This window comes from Mustela putorius, unplaced genomic scaffold, assembly GCF_011764305.1.
Source record: "Mustela putorius furo isolate JIRA1106 unplaced genomic scaffold, ASM1176430v1.1 tig00000460_pilon_pilon_pilon, whole genome shotgun sequence".
In the NCBI taxonomy this organism is placed as follows: Eukaryota; Metazoa; Chordata; class Mammalia; order Carnivora; family Mustelidae; genus Mustela; species Mustela putorius.
Window position 1 is genome coordinate 20,880,301 of NW_025421389.1, and position 14,195 is coordinate 20,894,495.

The following is a 14,195-nucleotide window of genomic DNA, read 5'->3' on the forward strand; positions in this document are numbered from 1 at the left end:
GGGAAAATGATTGTGTCATCAGATAATACAATCGGGACCCATAGCTGCTTAGGAAAGAGAACGGAACTTGCCTCAGGTGAACTTCAGCCCTGGCTGAGCCATGAGGGTTCAGGGGGGGTTCGTTGGCCTCCTCTGGTTTGTGGAAACGGAATTTGTAATTCCTACAGTGCTTGGCACCAGAGAGCTGCTCAATCAGGAACACAACTGCATCATGAAGAATCCCCAGCATCCTCAATCCATTAACACCTGTGGGACAGAAGGCACCAGGGTAGCCATCGTACAGCCAACAGGAAACGGCCTGGTACAAAGAAACGCCTGGGCGAGAGAAGAACTCTGCCAGAGGCTGCCCACGGGGAACCGCATTACTGTGTGGCCAAGAATCAGCGGCAGTGAACCATTAAGGTGACATGGACACAGGGCTATCAATATGGAAAATGTTCATGGTAGACTGAAAAACAGCCACATCACCGAACTATTTTCTATGTTCTGTATGTACACAGACAGGCTATACGTATTATTTAATTTCATGGTCACAATGCCCACGTGAGTCAAGAATTACCAGCTTCGTTTTCAGGTCAGTCAACTGAGGCTCAGAGAATTTAAATACCACACCCAAGGTCGCACAGCTGGTGTGACAAGGTTTGAACCTTGGGATCTGGAGCTCCAGTCATGATCCCATTTTCATTTATAGGTTAATGGGGTATCTGGGCTCTGTAACTTCAGACTCACATAGGTACCTCACTAAAATTGAAAAGAATGGTTAGTAATAACCCCCAGCAAAGAACTCTCTTTTGTGCTGTTACAGTGAATGTGTGGAAAATTCACTCGATAGATGCTGTGTTTTACTCAGTCTCATGCTATTAACGATCATTTCCAATTCTTTTGTATTTTCTATTTATTTATTTATTTTTAAAGATTTCATTTATTTATTTGTCAGAGAGAGAGTGAGCACAGGCAGACAGAGTGGCAGGCAGAGGCAGGGGGAGAAGCAGGCTTCTTGCTCAGCAAGGAGCCTGATGTGGGACTCGATCCCAAGACACTGGGATCATGACCTGAGCCGAAGGCAGCCGCTTAACCAACTGAGCCACCCAGGCGTCCCTCTTTTTTATTTTCTAAAAATACATTTATGTAAGTTGCTGGCAGAGATGATGACAGGCTTTCTGAAATGACTGGCTTCTTTCATTAAAGGGATGGGGCATCCCAACAACTGCCAGCCCACTTTGACACTAGAAATAGCAATGTTCGGGGTGCCTGGCTGGCTCAGTGAGTATGGCAAGACTTTACTTATTTGAAAGAGAGCACACGAGCAAGGGGGAAGGGAAGAAGGAGAAGCAGACTCTCTGCTGAGCAGGGAGCCCGATGCAAGGGTTGATCCCAGGACCCTGGGACCATGACCTGAGCCGAAGGCAGAGGCTTTAACCCACTGAGCCACCCAGGTGCCCCTGAAGGAAGACGTTTAACTGACTGAGCCACCTAGGCACCCATCAGGTTCATTTAAAAAAATTTTTTTTGATTTGCCTATAGGGTGACACAACAGGTTTATTATTTAATTAATCCTCAGCACAAATTCTGGAGGTCACATTTATATATTTATTTTTATTTTTATTTATTTAAAAAAATTTTTTACTTATTTATTTAACAAACAGACACAGCGAGAGAGGGAAAGCAAGCAGGAGGAGTGGGAGAGCGTGAAGCAGGCTTCCCACCAAGCAGGGAGCCCAATGCAAGGCTCGATCCCTGGACCCTGGGATCCAGGGAGCTTAAGGCAGACGCTTGATGACTGAGCCACCCAGGTGCCCCTATATATTTCTTTTTAGATAAGGAGACTGAGACTCAGAGAAGTCAATTAGCTTGCAGTCAATGTAATATTGATCACAAAGGGCAGAAATGTAGCTTGTACTGTTTTTTCTAACTCCAGAGCTCATGGTTTCTTACCACTATTCCATGGGGCAGTAAAGGACATGGATAAATCAAAGAAATTTCTTTTTTTTTTTTTTTTTTTTTTTTTTTTTTTTTTTTTTTTTAAAGATTTTATTTATTTATCAGAGAGAGGGGGAGAGAGCGAGCACAGGCAGACAGAATGGCAGGCAGAGGCAGAGGGAGAAGCAGGCTCCCTGCTGAGCAAGGAGCCCGATGTGGGACTCGATCCCAGGACGCTGGGATCATGACCTGAGCCGAAGGCAGCTGCTTAACCAACTGAGCCACCCAGGCGTCCCAATCAAAGAAATTTCTGTCCTGTTGGCAAAAACAAAGGGCTGGCTCCTCAGGGTGAGGCTGAGAACACGGAATTCAGGACACTGGCTTACTCTAGTGGCTGGACTTTACACCAATTATCAGTAATCAGTTCAAAGTGACGACTGGGAAAGGCCATGTATGACTATCCTTTCTCAGGGTGCCTGGGTGGCTCAGTCGGTTAAGCATCTGCCTTTGGTTCAGGTCATGATCCCAGGGTCCTGGGATCGAGCCCTGCATTGGGATCTCCGCTTAATAGGGAGTCTGCTTCTCCTCCTGCTTGCACTCTCTCTGTCAAATAAATAAAATCTAAAAAACAAAACAAAACCCAAAAACAAAACAAAACAAAACCCCAGATTATACTTTCTTGTCCCCTAAATATCTCTCTTACCAATCTTTAAAAAAACAAAAAAAAAAAAACAAAAAAACTATCCAAAGTTAAAAGGTAGTCCTTTTCATCTCTCTGATTAATATCCAGAATATATATAGAGAACTTCTGAAACTCACCCATAACAACAAAAACAACAAAGCCTGATTAAGAACCAGGCAAAGGCCCTGAACAGGTATTTTTCCAAAAATGATCTATGAATGATGAGTAAGCACATGGAAAGACACTCAACATCATAAATCATTAGGGAAATGTAAATTAAAATTATAATGAGATACCATCTCACACCCATTTGGAGAGCTTCTATCAAAAAGGCAGGGGATGTGGAGAAATTGGAACCCTTAGCACTGCTGGGGTGCACTGCATCATGTGACATGGTGCAACCACCATGGGAAACGGTATGGCAGTTCTCAAAAATCTAAAAATGGAATTACTATTTACAAAAAAAAAAAAAAAAAAAAAAAAAAGGAATTATTGCATGATTGAGCAATTCTACTTCTGGGTATCTGCTCCCCCAGAAATGGAAAGCAGGGTCTTGAAGAGATATCCACACTCACATTCACACAGGAGAATTATTCACAATAGCTAAAATGTGGAAGCAACCCTGGTACCCACTGCTGGACCAATCAATAAACAAACTGTGGCCTATAATACAATGGGACATTATTCAGCCTTAAAAAGGAAGGAAATTTTGCAAAATGCTACAACATGAATGAACCTGGAGGAAATTATGCTAAGTGAGATGAGCCAGTCCACTTACATAATTCCACTTGCATGAGGTACTGAAAGTAATCAAAATCATAGAGACAGAAAGAATAAAGGTGGTTGCCAGGGGCTGGAGAAAATGGGGAATATTGAGTTTCAGTTTTACAAGAGAAAAAAAAGAGTTATGGGATGGATGGATGGTTGGTTGCTCAGCAACGTAAATGCATTTAACACCACTGAACTGTACAGTTAAAAATGTTTAGGATGGGGCGCCTGGGTGGCTCAGTGGGTTAAAGTCTCTGCCTTCTGCTCAAGTCTTGATCCCCAGATCCTGGGATCGAGCCCCGCATCAGGTTCTCTGCTCAGTGGGGAGCCTGCTTTCCCCTCTCTCTCTGCCTGCCTCTCTGCCTACTTGTGATCTCTGTCAAATAAATAAACAAAATCTTAAAAAAAAAAAATTAATCTGTTTAGGAAAAAATAAATAAATAAAGTCCTGATGCAATATTACAGCAGATAGGAAACCTGAAAGCATTACACTAAAGAATCCAGACACAAAAAGCCCTATGTTGTGTGATTCTGTATAAATCCCTAGAGACACAAAGTAGTTTAATGGTGGCCAGGCACTGGGGTTGAGGCACGACTGCTAATGAGTGGGGTTTCTTGCAAGTATGATGAAAATGTTCTGGATTATACAATAGTGATGGTTGTACAACTGTCAATAGACTAAAAGCCACTGAACTGCGTGTTTGAAATGGGTTAACTGTATAAGAATTATAACTCAATAAAGTTGTGAAAAACTATTTCTAAAAAAGGTTGATGCTTTTGTAGAATCAACTCTATAGCTTTAGACCAACAAGCTATCAGACTACTCGGAGACAGGGGTAAAATGACCTCTGTGGCCGTTACCTGCAAATGAGAGCTGCTTTAGGCGGGCATTTGACCGAGCTTCCTGGACTTTATCTGTCAAGGACTTCCAGGCATCTGTGAGGAAATAAAATAGTCCATCAAATATCTCTAACACCAGTGACAAGCAAAAGCACTGAGCTCAGAATCGCTCCAGGGTGAAAACACCCTGCTAAAATGGCTTTGACTTGTGTTCTTAGTTTCAATGAGTTCCATGCATAAGAAAGCAGCTGAGAAGGTGCCTTATCCAACAGTTTTAGACAGGAGGGTCCCACCTTCTGAAAATGAGCCCTGGATCCCCCAAGTATTCACATCCCTCGATGGAAGTCTGGGTCCCAAACCTGAATGTTGGGTATCACTTCTATTTCACCTGCCCCTAAACAAGACAACACTAACGTGAACGATTTAACCCGGACTGTGGGGAGTCCTAACCTCTATTCCATAAAACTAAGGGGGTGTGACTAGAAAACATCCACTTCTAGCTCCAAATTAAGACTCTAGGATCTCCTACTGTCTGGTGGGCTCGTGACGACCACTTCACACTCAGTGTGTGGTATTTGCAACTCATACAGTCAACATAGTCTTTTCTTCCCTTACATATCTTTTTTTTTTTTAAAGTGAACCAGGCCTGAATCTGCTGTCACTGTGGACTCCTCTCTCCACTCTCCATATCCACACAGTCCTGAAGAGTAGTCGTTCCTCCCTTTTCCTGCTGGGAATGGGCTTTATTACCGACCTCTCTACTGTAGCTATGCTCTCATTAGTGACCTCTTGCCACCTCATGTCTCCAATTCAGTCCACCTTAAAAGGAGCTACCACATTAAGGTTCTTGAAATTCTGCCTTTATTCCACTTCCCCAGATTTTCAAAGGCCTCATGGTTCGGCACTGAAGGCCCTTTCAAAGCCAGTGCCCAATCCACCTTTGCCATTTTCTCTCTCACTACTGCCTGACTAGGATTTCGATGTCCTCTCCCACCTGAGGACACTCCTAAACCCTCCACATGCAATTCTGTCTAACTTTGCTGACGTCCCTTCTTAGAAAGTCTTTCTCATTCCTCTTTTCCTAGCACAAATTCTATCAACTCCTTTAACAGAATCGTCTATTCTACCATTCTTTCTGGGTTTGATAACCCTAACTGACCCCTAGGAATCTTTCCTTCAAATTCAACAGCTAATGAACACCTGAATGCTTGGGATACAAAGAGGAACAAGAAAATAAAATGCCAACCTTACTAGAACGTTCTCTATTTAGTAAGACGTAAGAATAAACATTTATAGGGGCGCCTGGGTGGCTCAGTGGGTTAAGCCGCTGCCTTCGGCTCAGGTCATGATCTCGGGGTACTGGGATCGAGTCCCGCATCGGGCTCTCTGCTCAGCAGGGAGCCTGCTTCCCTTCCTCTCTCTCTGCCTGCCTCTCTGCCTACTTGTGATCTCTCTCTGTCAAATAAATAAATAAATAAAATCTTTAAAAAAAAAAAAAAAAAAAAAAAGAATAAACATTTATAAAAACAAATTTTTAAGCTCTAAGAAAAGCATTTAAGATTCTAAAATAAACAGAAAAGAGGGAATGGGAGTGCCTATCTGCCTCAGAAGGTCAGGGAAGACTTTCCAAGCTGAACCCTGAGGGACAAGGTAGAGTTCACCAGATAAGGGAGGGTAAAAGAACATTCTGGGCAGAGGGAAGAAACAGGTGAAGGCACAGGAGTGAAAGAGAATGGCATTTGAGGTCCACAAAGAGGGGGCAGAAAACAAGGCCAGAGAGAGAAGATACCCCACGTAATCTGCTAAGTTATGGACTATTTCTCCAGGAACTCCAACTTCTTAAGGACAAGTTAGATTATACATCGAACTGGATGTGTAATGTCATCGAGTATCTTCTGTGACACCAAGTGCACAACCGCCCACATCAACGGTACTAATATAAATAAGTGTGGCTCTGGCTGAGACAGAGCCTGCACTGGCAAGACAGCCCCATTTTTTTTTTAAACTTAAATAATCTCTACATCAAATGTGAGGCTCGAGCTCATGACCTTGAGATCCAGAGTCAGAAGCTCCACCAACTGAGCCAGCGGGGTGCTGCCAACCTCATTTAATCCACTCACCTTCGATACTTTCTGCACAGATCTGAAAGCCATCGTCACTTGAAATTTCAAAAACAAGTCCTTTCTTGGGCTTTTTCTCAGCAATGCTTTCCTTCCTCTTCTGTTCTTGCTGGAGCCAAAGCATCAGTGGAGAGCTGAAGTTACTTTCTTCTTCTTCCACTGTTTTAGGTTCTGCGAGGAAGAAGACAGATAGGGCCCAAACTGACTGCATTAGCAAACACTTACTGAGCACTGATACATTCTCTCCAAGCCTATCAACATTCCACAGTTGGTATGATTATTCCCATTTACAGATAACAAAACTGAGGCTCAGGGCGCCTGGATGGCTGTGGGTTGAGCCTCTGCCTTCGGCTCATGTCATGATCTCAGGGTCCTGGGATTGAGCCTCCTATTGGGCTCTCTGCTCAGCAGGGAACCTGCTTCCCCACCTCTCTCTTGGCCTGCCTGTCTGCTTACTTGTGATCTCTCTGTCAAATAAATAAAATTTTTTAAAAAAAGAAACAAAAAACAAAACAAAACCGAGGCTCAAAGCTGTGGAACAATTTGCCTTGGGTCACAGCTAGAAAGTGACTAAAACTAGATTTTTTTTTTTTTTTTTAAATCTAAAGTCATGCTGTCTCTGTGGTAGTTTCTAGTATGACAATTTGATAGTTTTTCAATAAGCAATTGCCCTCAATAAGGTCAAAGGTAAAAAATAATGATTAATCGAATGAAGCACTATACATGAGGCACTTTTCTAGGAACTTCCTGTAAATTAATTCAGATAGACCTCACAAGGACCAGTGAGGTGTTACTATCATGTACACTTCAAAGTGTACGTGAAGGTATGAAACCTGAGGCAGAGAGATGGTAAATTAATTAGCCCAAGTTCATATAACCATATGTTCTGACAGAAAGAGGCGCCTCAGTCCTCCTAAGGAATCAGCCAATCAGCAGAAGGGGATTATATCCCAAATGTTACTCCTGAGCATTTTCTCCACTTGCTTCTCTTCTGGGAAGTTACCTTGATGGAAAGAGGCAAAACCTATATCCAGAGCTCTCTAATCTTGAAGTGGCCAGTTCTTTACTGATCATATTCAGTAGTCAGATAGAAAGTGCTATGGAGCTGTACCTGGGGTTGTGACCAGATACGTGGTTTTCTTCAGCGACAACTAAGGGATGAGATCAGGTAACCACTAGCTATGAAGATCACACTGATGTTAAAGCAAGCAGAGCAGAACGATCGACAGATGTCACAGACTATACAGCGGAAGGGAGCAAGACCAGGGAATAGATGCCCTGAGGGTTAGTCTACACCTCTGGCCAATCACTTAACTTACCTGGAGCTTAAATTTTTTAATTTAGAAAATTTGTAGATACTGTAGGCCATTTTTATAGTACTTTTGACTTTAAAATTCTAATGCTAACCTGTTACCCACCCACATACCTGTACTTTCTTGCTCATTTGCTGGATTTTGTGTTGCTTGAATCTCAGGAAGAACTTGCCTAAATGAGAAGAAAACCCAATGTAAGATGTAACATCAGCTGCTATCAATTCAAACATGCAAACTGTCCACAATCGCCGTCAGTTACACAGAACAACTACCAGAAACGGACCATCGGACGTCTTGCGTATAACGTGTTGGATAAACACCACCCTACTGTATGATATGTAACGTAAAATGCTCTTCTATGAGATTCTTTCCTAAATACTGGCATTAAGTTTGGGCTTTTGGAGTTTGTAAATTATGTCCTTGAAATTTTTCTCATACCCTCAGTGTTAGAAAAAATTAAAAGAACACTTGTTAGAAGCAGTTCTGGAGTTACTTAAGTAAATTAACTGATTTAACCAAAAGCAAAAGCAAGCTTAAGGAGCCAGTAAACCACCACCAATTTTCATTTTTGAAAATTAAATCTTGGAAACAACCCAAATGCATATCAATAAGGGACTATTTAAATTAAAAAATAAAAGTACAGAACAGTATGTATAGCATTACTCATTTTATATAAAAAAGGAATATAAATATATATTCATATATACACCGTGTGTATCTGTATTTGTATAAAAATGTGTGAATGGATGGAAACAAATTATTAGCAGCCGTCATTACTAGGGAACAGAAGGGGAGAAGGGTAGGCAGGATGAACACAGAACCATTTATTATTTAAGTAATTATGCATTAAAAAAGTTACAAGTATGTATTACTTCCATTAAAAAAAAAACCCTCTGGCAACAAGAACAATTCAAATGAGGAAGAATTATGTTTTAAATGAGGTGGACAGAACTGAGGACTTAACCTTAGAGAAACGATCTTTGTATTTACCCTGTGGGCTGCCCGCACTCCTTTTGTGATGACTGTTCCACGTTAGCTGTGTCCTGCGGCTCAGCCTCTGCTCCCTGAGACCTGGAAGAAAATCATTGCATCTTTTCCAGAAAAACCACCAGTGACTACGTACTAAAGGGTGGAGGTCAGAAAACAAACAAACAAACAAAAAAAACACTCTAGACTCTATCAGGATCTGATAAATTTACAAGTTGGGAAAACTAATCTGTGCTGAACAGGTTAGCTGGTGGTTATGAGGGCATTCTGTCGAAGAGAAGGCACAAGGAGCCTTCTGGAACACTAGGGATGTTTTATCTCCTGATCTCGATGGGGCTACATGGGTGCATACGTATGTAAAACTTCACTTGTATATTCCAGGCATGTTACACCCCGACACTAATTAAAAAGAACTTCATCAGGATCTATGACAGCTGGCTTTGCCCTCCAGACAGGAATAATCATTGTCCCTCAGTATCCTAAGATTCAGCAAAAACAAAAAACAAAAAACAAAAAAAAAACCCCAAAGCTACATCAAAACCCCCAAAGTGAAAAAGCCAAGCCATTGTTTTACATCAGAGCAAAGGGGGCCTGAGCTTCTTCTTACTCTTCATTTCTGCTCAGGTCATGATCTCAGGGTTGTGAGATGGAGCCCCATGCTAGGCTCCGCTCTGAGCATGGAGCCTACTTGGGATTCTCTCTCCCTCGGCCCTCTCCACCCTCCACTTAAAAAAAAAAAAAAAAAAAATCAGGGACGCCTGGGTGGCTCAGTTGGTTAAGCGTCCTGGGATCGAGTTCCACATTGGACTCCTTGCTCAGCAGGGAGCCTGCTTCTCCCTCTGCCTGCCGCTCTGTCTGCCTGTGCTTACTCTCTCTCTCTGACAAATAAATAAATAAAATCTTAAAAAAAAAAAAAATCAGAGCAAAGAGTAATTAGAGATGTGGTTCTCTCCAAGAGACAAACTGCCCACGGAGGGAACTAAATTTTGCTCTATAAATCACCACTGTGAGGAGGAAAAAAAAAAATCAAAGTCAATACCCGGAACACCCCCAAGTAATGCAACGTGGATGGAAGAGTGTCCTTCCTAGGAAACTGCCAGGCCAGCAGCCTCTCGTTCAGAGCAAAAACAACCCCCACCTACCCAGGGTAGCTAGTATTTCAATCTCTCACCCTGTGACTGAGGTCAGGGACGTCGTGTTGGCTTCTTGGTCTGGAATGTGTGCTTCAGAAGAACTGGTCCGCAAATGGGTAACTTTGTGCTTCTTGCCATTCCCTTTGTCCAAAGGCAGCGGAAACCGTTTGATTTTTGGTTTGGTTTTAGTGGGAGCCGGCACTGAGGGGCTGGCTGACGGCTGTCCAGGGGACGGAGAGCCCCCAGGAGAAGCAGAGCTGGCTTGCAGAGCTGAGGATAGGGCCTTGTTCTGCTCCAGCCCCATGCTGTTGGGGGCATCTACTGTCTGGTTGAAGTTAGATCCCTGGGTCCCTGGTGCGGAATCAAGTTCACGCTGGGAAGGGAGAATCCCAGTCTTGCTGGCAAGGAGCTGGTTCACGTGCTGAAGCTGATAGTGTTCTTCCGCTTCTCCAGAAGGCGAAGCAGCTGTCATGCCCGCAGTCTGAGCAGAGGGGAGCACGCAGATGCCAGACGCCGCTGTCATTGTAGCAGCCGGAGCCTGTGAGGTGCCCAGTTGTGGAAACATTCCTGAACTTGGCGGCAAGGCCACAGGCTGCTCCTGCATCCCCAGGCTCTGCTGGCTAGCTTTGATCAAAAGGTTGCTTATTGAGCCGATATCCGGGGTACTGAGCAACCTGGGGTTGGCTAACGCGACATGTCCTGGAACGGACGCGCTACTTGTAGGGGTTGCTGTGGTTTGCATGGATACGACATTCAAGACGGAGGAACCGGCTGCTAGGCCAGACACAGGCCCCGCGGTAAGGTGGCCAGTATCCTGGCTTATGGTAGACGCGCCCGCCGCCGCGGCCGCTGTGCCGCCCACACTCTGTGGTAACAGGGGTGCCTGTTCAAAATACATGATGCCAGATTTAGACCTTTTTATGATGTTGGGGACAGTTCGGTGAGATGAAGTATTAAGTGACCCCAGCTCTAACAGGTTGGGGTGGTTTGGCAGCTGAGAGGGTGTGAAGTTAATCAGGGTCATGTTAGAGACCACATCGGAAGGGGCAATGGTTGAAGGGGTGCTAGAGGGAGCGAGTTTTTTATTCTTTCGGGTGTGTAGACGAGATATGGGTCTTTTCTTGAGTCCAGAGGATGGAGTGGCTACTGTGGTACTGAGGTCTGTCCTCTGGCTGGCTTCTGAAACCAAAAGTTGGGGATCTGGAGGAGGCTGAACCCCAATAAGTAGGCCTGAAGGAGGACTGCTGATGTTAGGTGGGAAACTACTTTGAGCAGCTGCAGGGAAGGAATGTAAGTGCTGGTGATGAGGCATGGGGAGCAATCCTTTGCTAGCAGGAGGGAACAGAGATGGAGAAGTTGGCAAGCTTGGATTTAGTCCCGTGGCTAGGGTGAGACCACTTCCCATGGGCCCCAAGACTGAAGTATTTGTCTCCATCACATTGGGTGTAGAGCTAACAGAAGAGGTCAACTGGATTTTTTGGGTCACTCCATTTGGAAGAGTTTGGAGAACATAAAGTGGCTGCATGTTCTGGTTAACCACAATGAGTTTCTCAGTGGCTGGTTTCAGGTGGGGTGGAGTGGTCTGGACAGCTGCATTAGAAATCTGAGATGGGCCAGGACTCTCGGTAGAATTGGGCACATATTTCTGGTTCTGGATAGGAACAGTAGGGGAAACAGGTACCTGAAGGCCGGGGGTGCTACTGTTTCTAGTTAAATCCTGATTGTTGCCATGACTTTGCTCCACTGAACCACAGGGAGGGCTGGAAATGTGGTCTGCGTCCATGTGTCCTTGGATAAAATGATCGGGAGTCATGTGGCCTTCGGGCGTGGGATCCACTCCTGGACTCAGCAGTGCCGAGTCGCCTTCGGAGGAAGCCACAGACTTCTCTGTGATGGTTACTCTCTTCTCTCCTGAGTCGGAGATCACAGCCAGTCTACTGGGATTCTGGCTGGGGACAGTGGGACTCCGGGTGGTCAGGACAGACAGGTCGGACGGCAGCTCCAGAGGCAGCTCAAACTGCTCCTCTGCCGAGATGGAGGAAGAGACACTGCTGTCCACAGGCTCTGTTGTCGGCAACTGCTGGGAAAAGACCTCGAAAAGACCCATGTCCTTTTCTCGATTACTGTCAAGACCCAAACCTTCACCCAGATTCAGGAGTTCCGACGAAGAGGACTCCGGGCTCTCGCCCAAAGCCTGCATGGAGGGAGTGTTCTTCAGTACAAAGTCCATAATGTCCGAGGGCAGGATGTTCCCACAGTCGTCACTGTTGTTGTTATCCGAGTCTGACTTCAGGAGCTCAGTATTGTAGGTGTCCAGGAGGTTCTTGTCTGATGGGGTGCTTGTGTGGACCCGGCGGCTTGACTCCAGTGAGCTGAGCTGAGCCTCCAAGGAATCCTGTCCCTGGGTTTTAACTCTGCTTACGGAGTGGCAGTTATCCATCTTTGGCTCGTTTTTGTGGCCAACGGAACTCTTAATGACGTGTTCTTTCTCACTGGGATCTTCAGGTCGCTCGATCTTTAAGTTCTCTGTTCCGTTTTCTTTCCCATTTCTTTTCGGAATCTGGCTGCTTTTCCTCGTGGTGGCCGTGACGCTAGTATCGCTCTCTGTGCCGTCATCGACGCCATCCAACTGGGAGATTTTGGGAAGGTCACACTGCTCCTCCTCCCTAAATAAATTATGGGATGCCAGCCGCTCATCTCCACCTGAGGAAATCACTGTTCTGGTGAAATTATAGTAGTACAGGTCATCTTCGTCGGAGGTGCTTAGGTCGTCAGCCCCATCCACCTGTCCTTCAGCTGATCTCTTGCCCCGCTTCTTCCCAGTGGAGCTGCTGTAGAATGGAATGTCTTCTTCACCGTAGGATCTCACTCCATACAGCGGGGTGAGCCCAAAGAACATGTTGGAGCGTGCCCGGGCACTGCGACGGGGGTATCTCCTCTTGAAAGCGCCATCCTCCTGAGGTTTGGGACCGTCTGGAAGCATCAGGTTTCTGTCCTGTACTGGCAGATTCTGGTAGTTGTTACTCTGAGGATCCTGGGATGAGGTGTTATTGGGGCTTGGCTGGGCCACTGGACCATCTCCTGGACTTTCAGAGGCTGCAACTGGTTCTGTGGGAGAGGCGGACTCTACTTGCAAAGGGGACACAGGGCTCCCTTCCTTCAGTGTATTCTTGGACTGGCCCTCACTTTCCATTTTGAGAGGTGTCAGTGTCACTTTGACTGTGCGCTTCCGAGGGGTCTGTAATTCCTTGGCAGATCCCTCTGCTTGCATGGATGGAGCTTTGGGGACTCCCGGAATGGAGAGGCCTTTGTCTCCAATCTTATCAGAAGAAACATTATTACATGGCCGTTGCCCCATAAACTCAGGAGTCAAAGCCTCATCCACGAACTCCGGCTTTAGGGTTCCCTCTTCGCCAGTTGTCACCTGACCCGGTTCCAAAAAAGACTTACTGGAATGTTTTTCTTTGAAAGTTTCTTTACAAGACTTTTTCCCTTTCTGTCTCCGGTCTCTGGAACTAGATCCCATGTGTTCGTTGATGATGGACGATCTGCTGCTCACTCCAGAGAGCTTCAAGGTTTTAACTCCCGCATCTTCATTGGGAGGGGGGTTTACCGATTGGTTAGAATCTATGTGTTGGTCCCGATCGTTCCTCTGCCCTCTCAGATGGAGTGGGGGGAAGGAGAGGGCCTCTTTAGAAGAATACGGCCCTGAAGAGAGTTCAGCAAAAGTGCCGATCTGGCTAGCGTTTAGTTCCCCAGGTGCTGTATTATGAACCTGTGGGGCCAGTTTGGGAATGCCGGGATAAGCCCCAGTATGGGCAGACCCCTCTGAGCTCTTGGAACTTGGCACTTTGGTCTTCTCTCCTTTCAAAGAGCAGCTCTTGGATCCTAGGTCTGAAGCGCTGGAATGCTTCACTTCAGAAGAGGAAGACCCATCCAAGTGGCTGGTTTTACTGCCCACTGTAACTACTGTCCTTTGCAAATTTGAAGAGGTGGGAGTGTTTTGCCCTAAATTAGTATTTGAATTCAGTGGTCCTAAGACATGATCAACTGCTTTGGCACTTGACTCAAGATCTGTGGCAGTCCCGATGGTGGAGACTGAGGAAACACTATTCCTGGAGTAAGTACCCCCAGTTCTCATTGGAGACATTATTCGGAGTTTAGACCGCTGGGGTGACAAGGAAGAAGTGCTGTGACGCCTGGAGCCAATGCTTCGGAGTCCAGAGGAGAGTAAAGGGTCACCCACTGTGACTATTTCATGAGTGGTTGGGGTAGGACTTCCTGAACAAGAGAGAAAAAAGTAATAAAGTCTATTACAGAGAGAACGAATGTGTGGTAGCCATTGTTTTCAATGACTTGGCAGTGGCTTATAACTGAAAGCTGCAAATTAAGATTTTCAATGAGCAAAGCCACTAAGGCCTGGAAGAATGAC

The 14,195-nt window shown here is 45.3% G+C and overlaps 1 protein-coding gene across 10 annotated transcripts in view; it reads right to left on the minus strand.

Annotated features, from left to right (window-relative positions):
* The window catches only part of KMT2A (lysine methyltransferase 2A), a 78,089-nt gene that overhangs the window by 7,012 nt on the left and 56,882 nt on the right, over window positions 1-14,195 (minus strand). For 9 of the 10 annotated variants that reach the window (XM_045080465.1, XM_045080464.1, XM_045080462.1 and 6 more), the window contains 6 exons: window positions 9,802-14,044; window positions 8,634-8,714; window positions 7,757-7,815; window positions 6,331-6,501; window positions 4,232-4,306; window positions 72-246 (listed from right to left, as the gene is read on the minus strand). In XM_045080465.1, the coding sequence (XP_044936400.1) occupies window positions 72-246; window positions 4,232-4,306; window positions 6,331-6,501; window positions 7,757-7,815; window positions 8,634-8,714; window positions 9,802-14,044 (4,804 nt within the window). The remainder of the gene's footprint in view (window positions 1-71; window positions 247-4,231; window positions 4,307-6,330; window positions 6,502-7,756; window positions 7,816-8,633; window positions 8,715-9,801; window positions 14,045-14,195) is intronic. The other variant, XM_045080466.1, reaches the window with a different exon arrangement.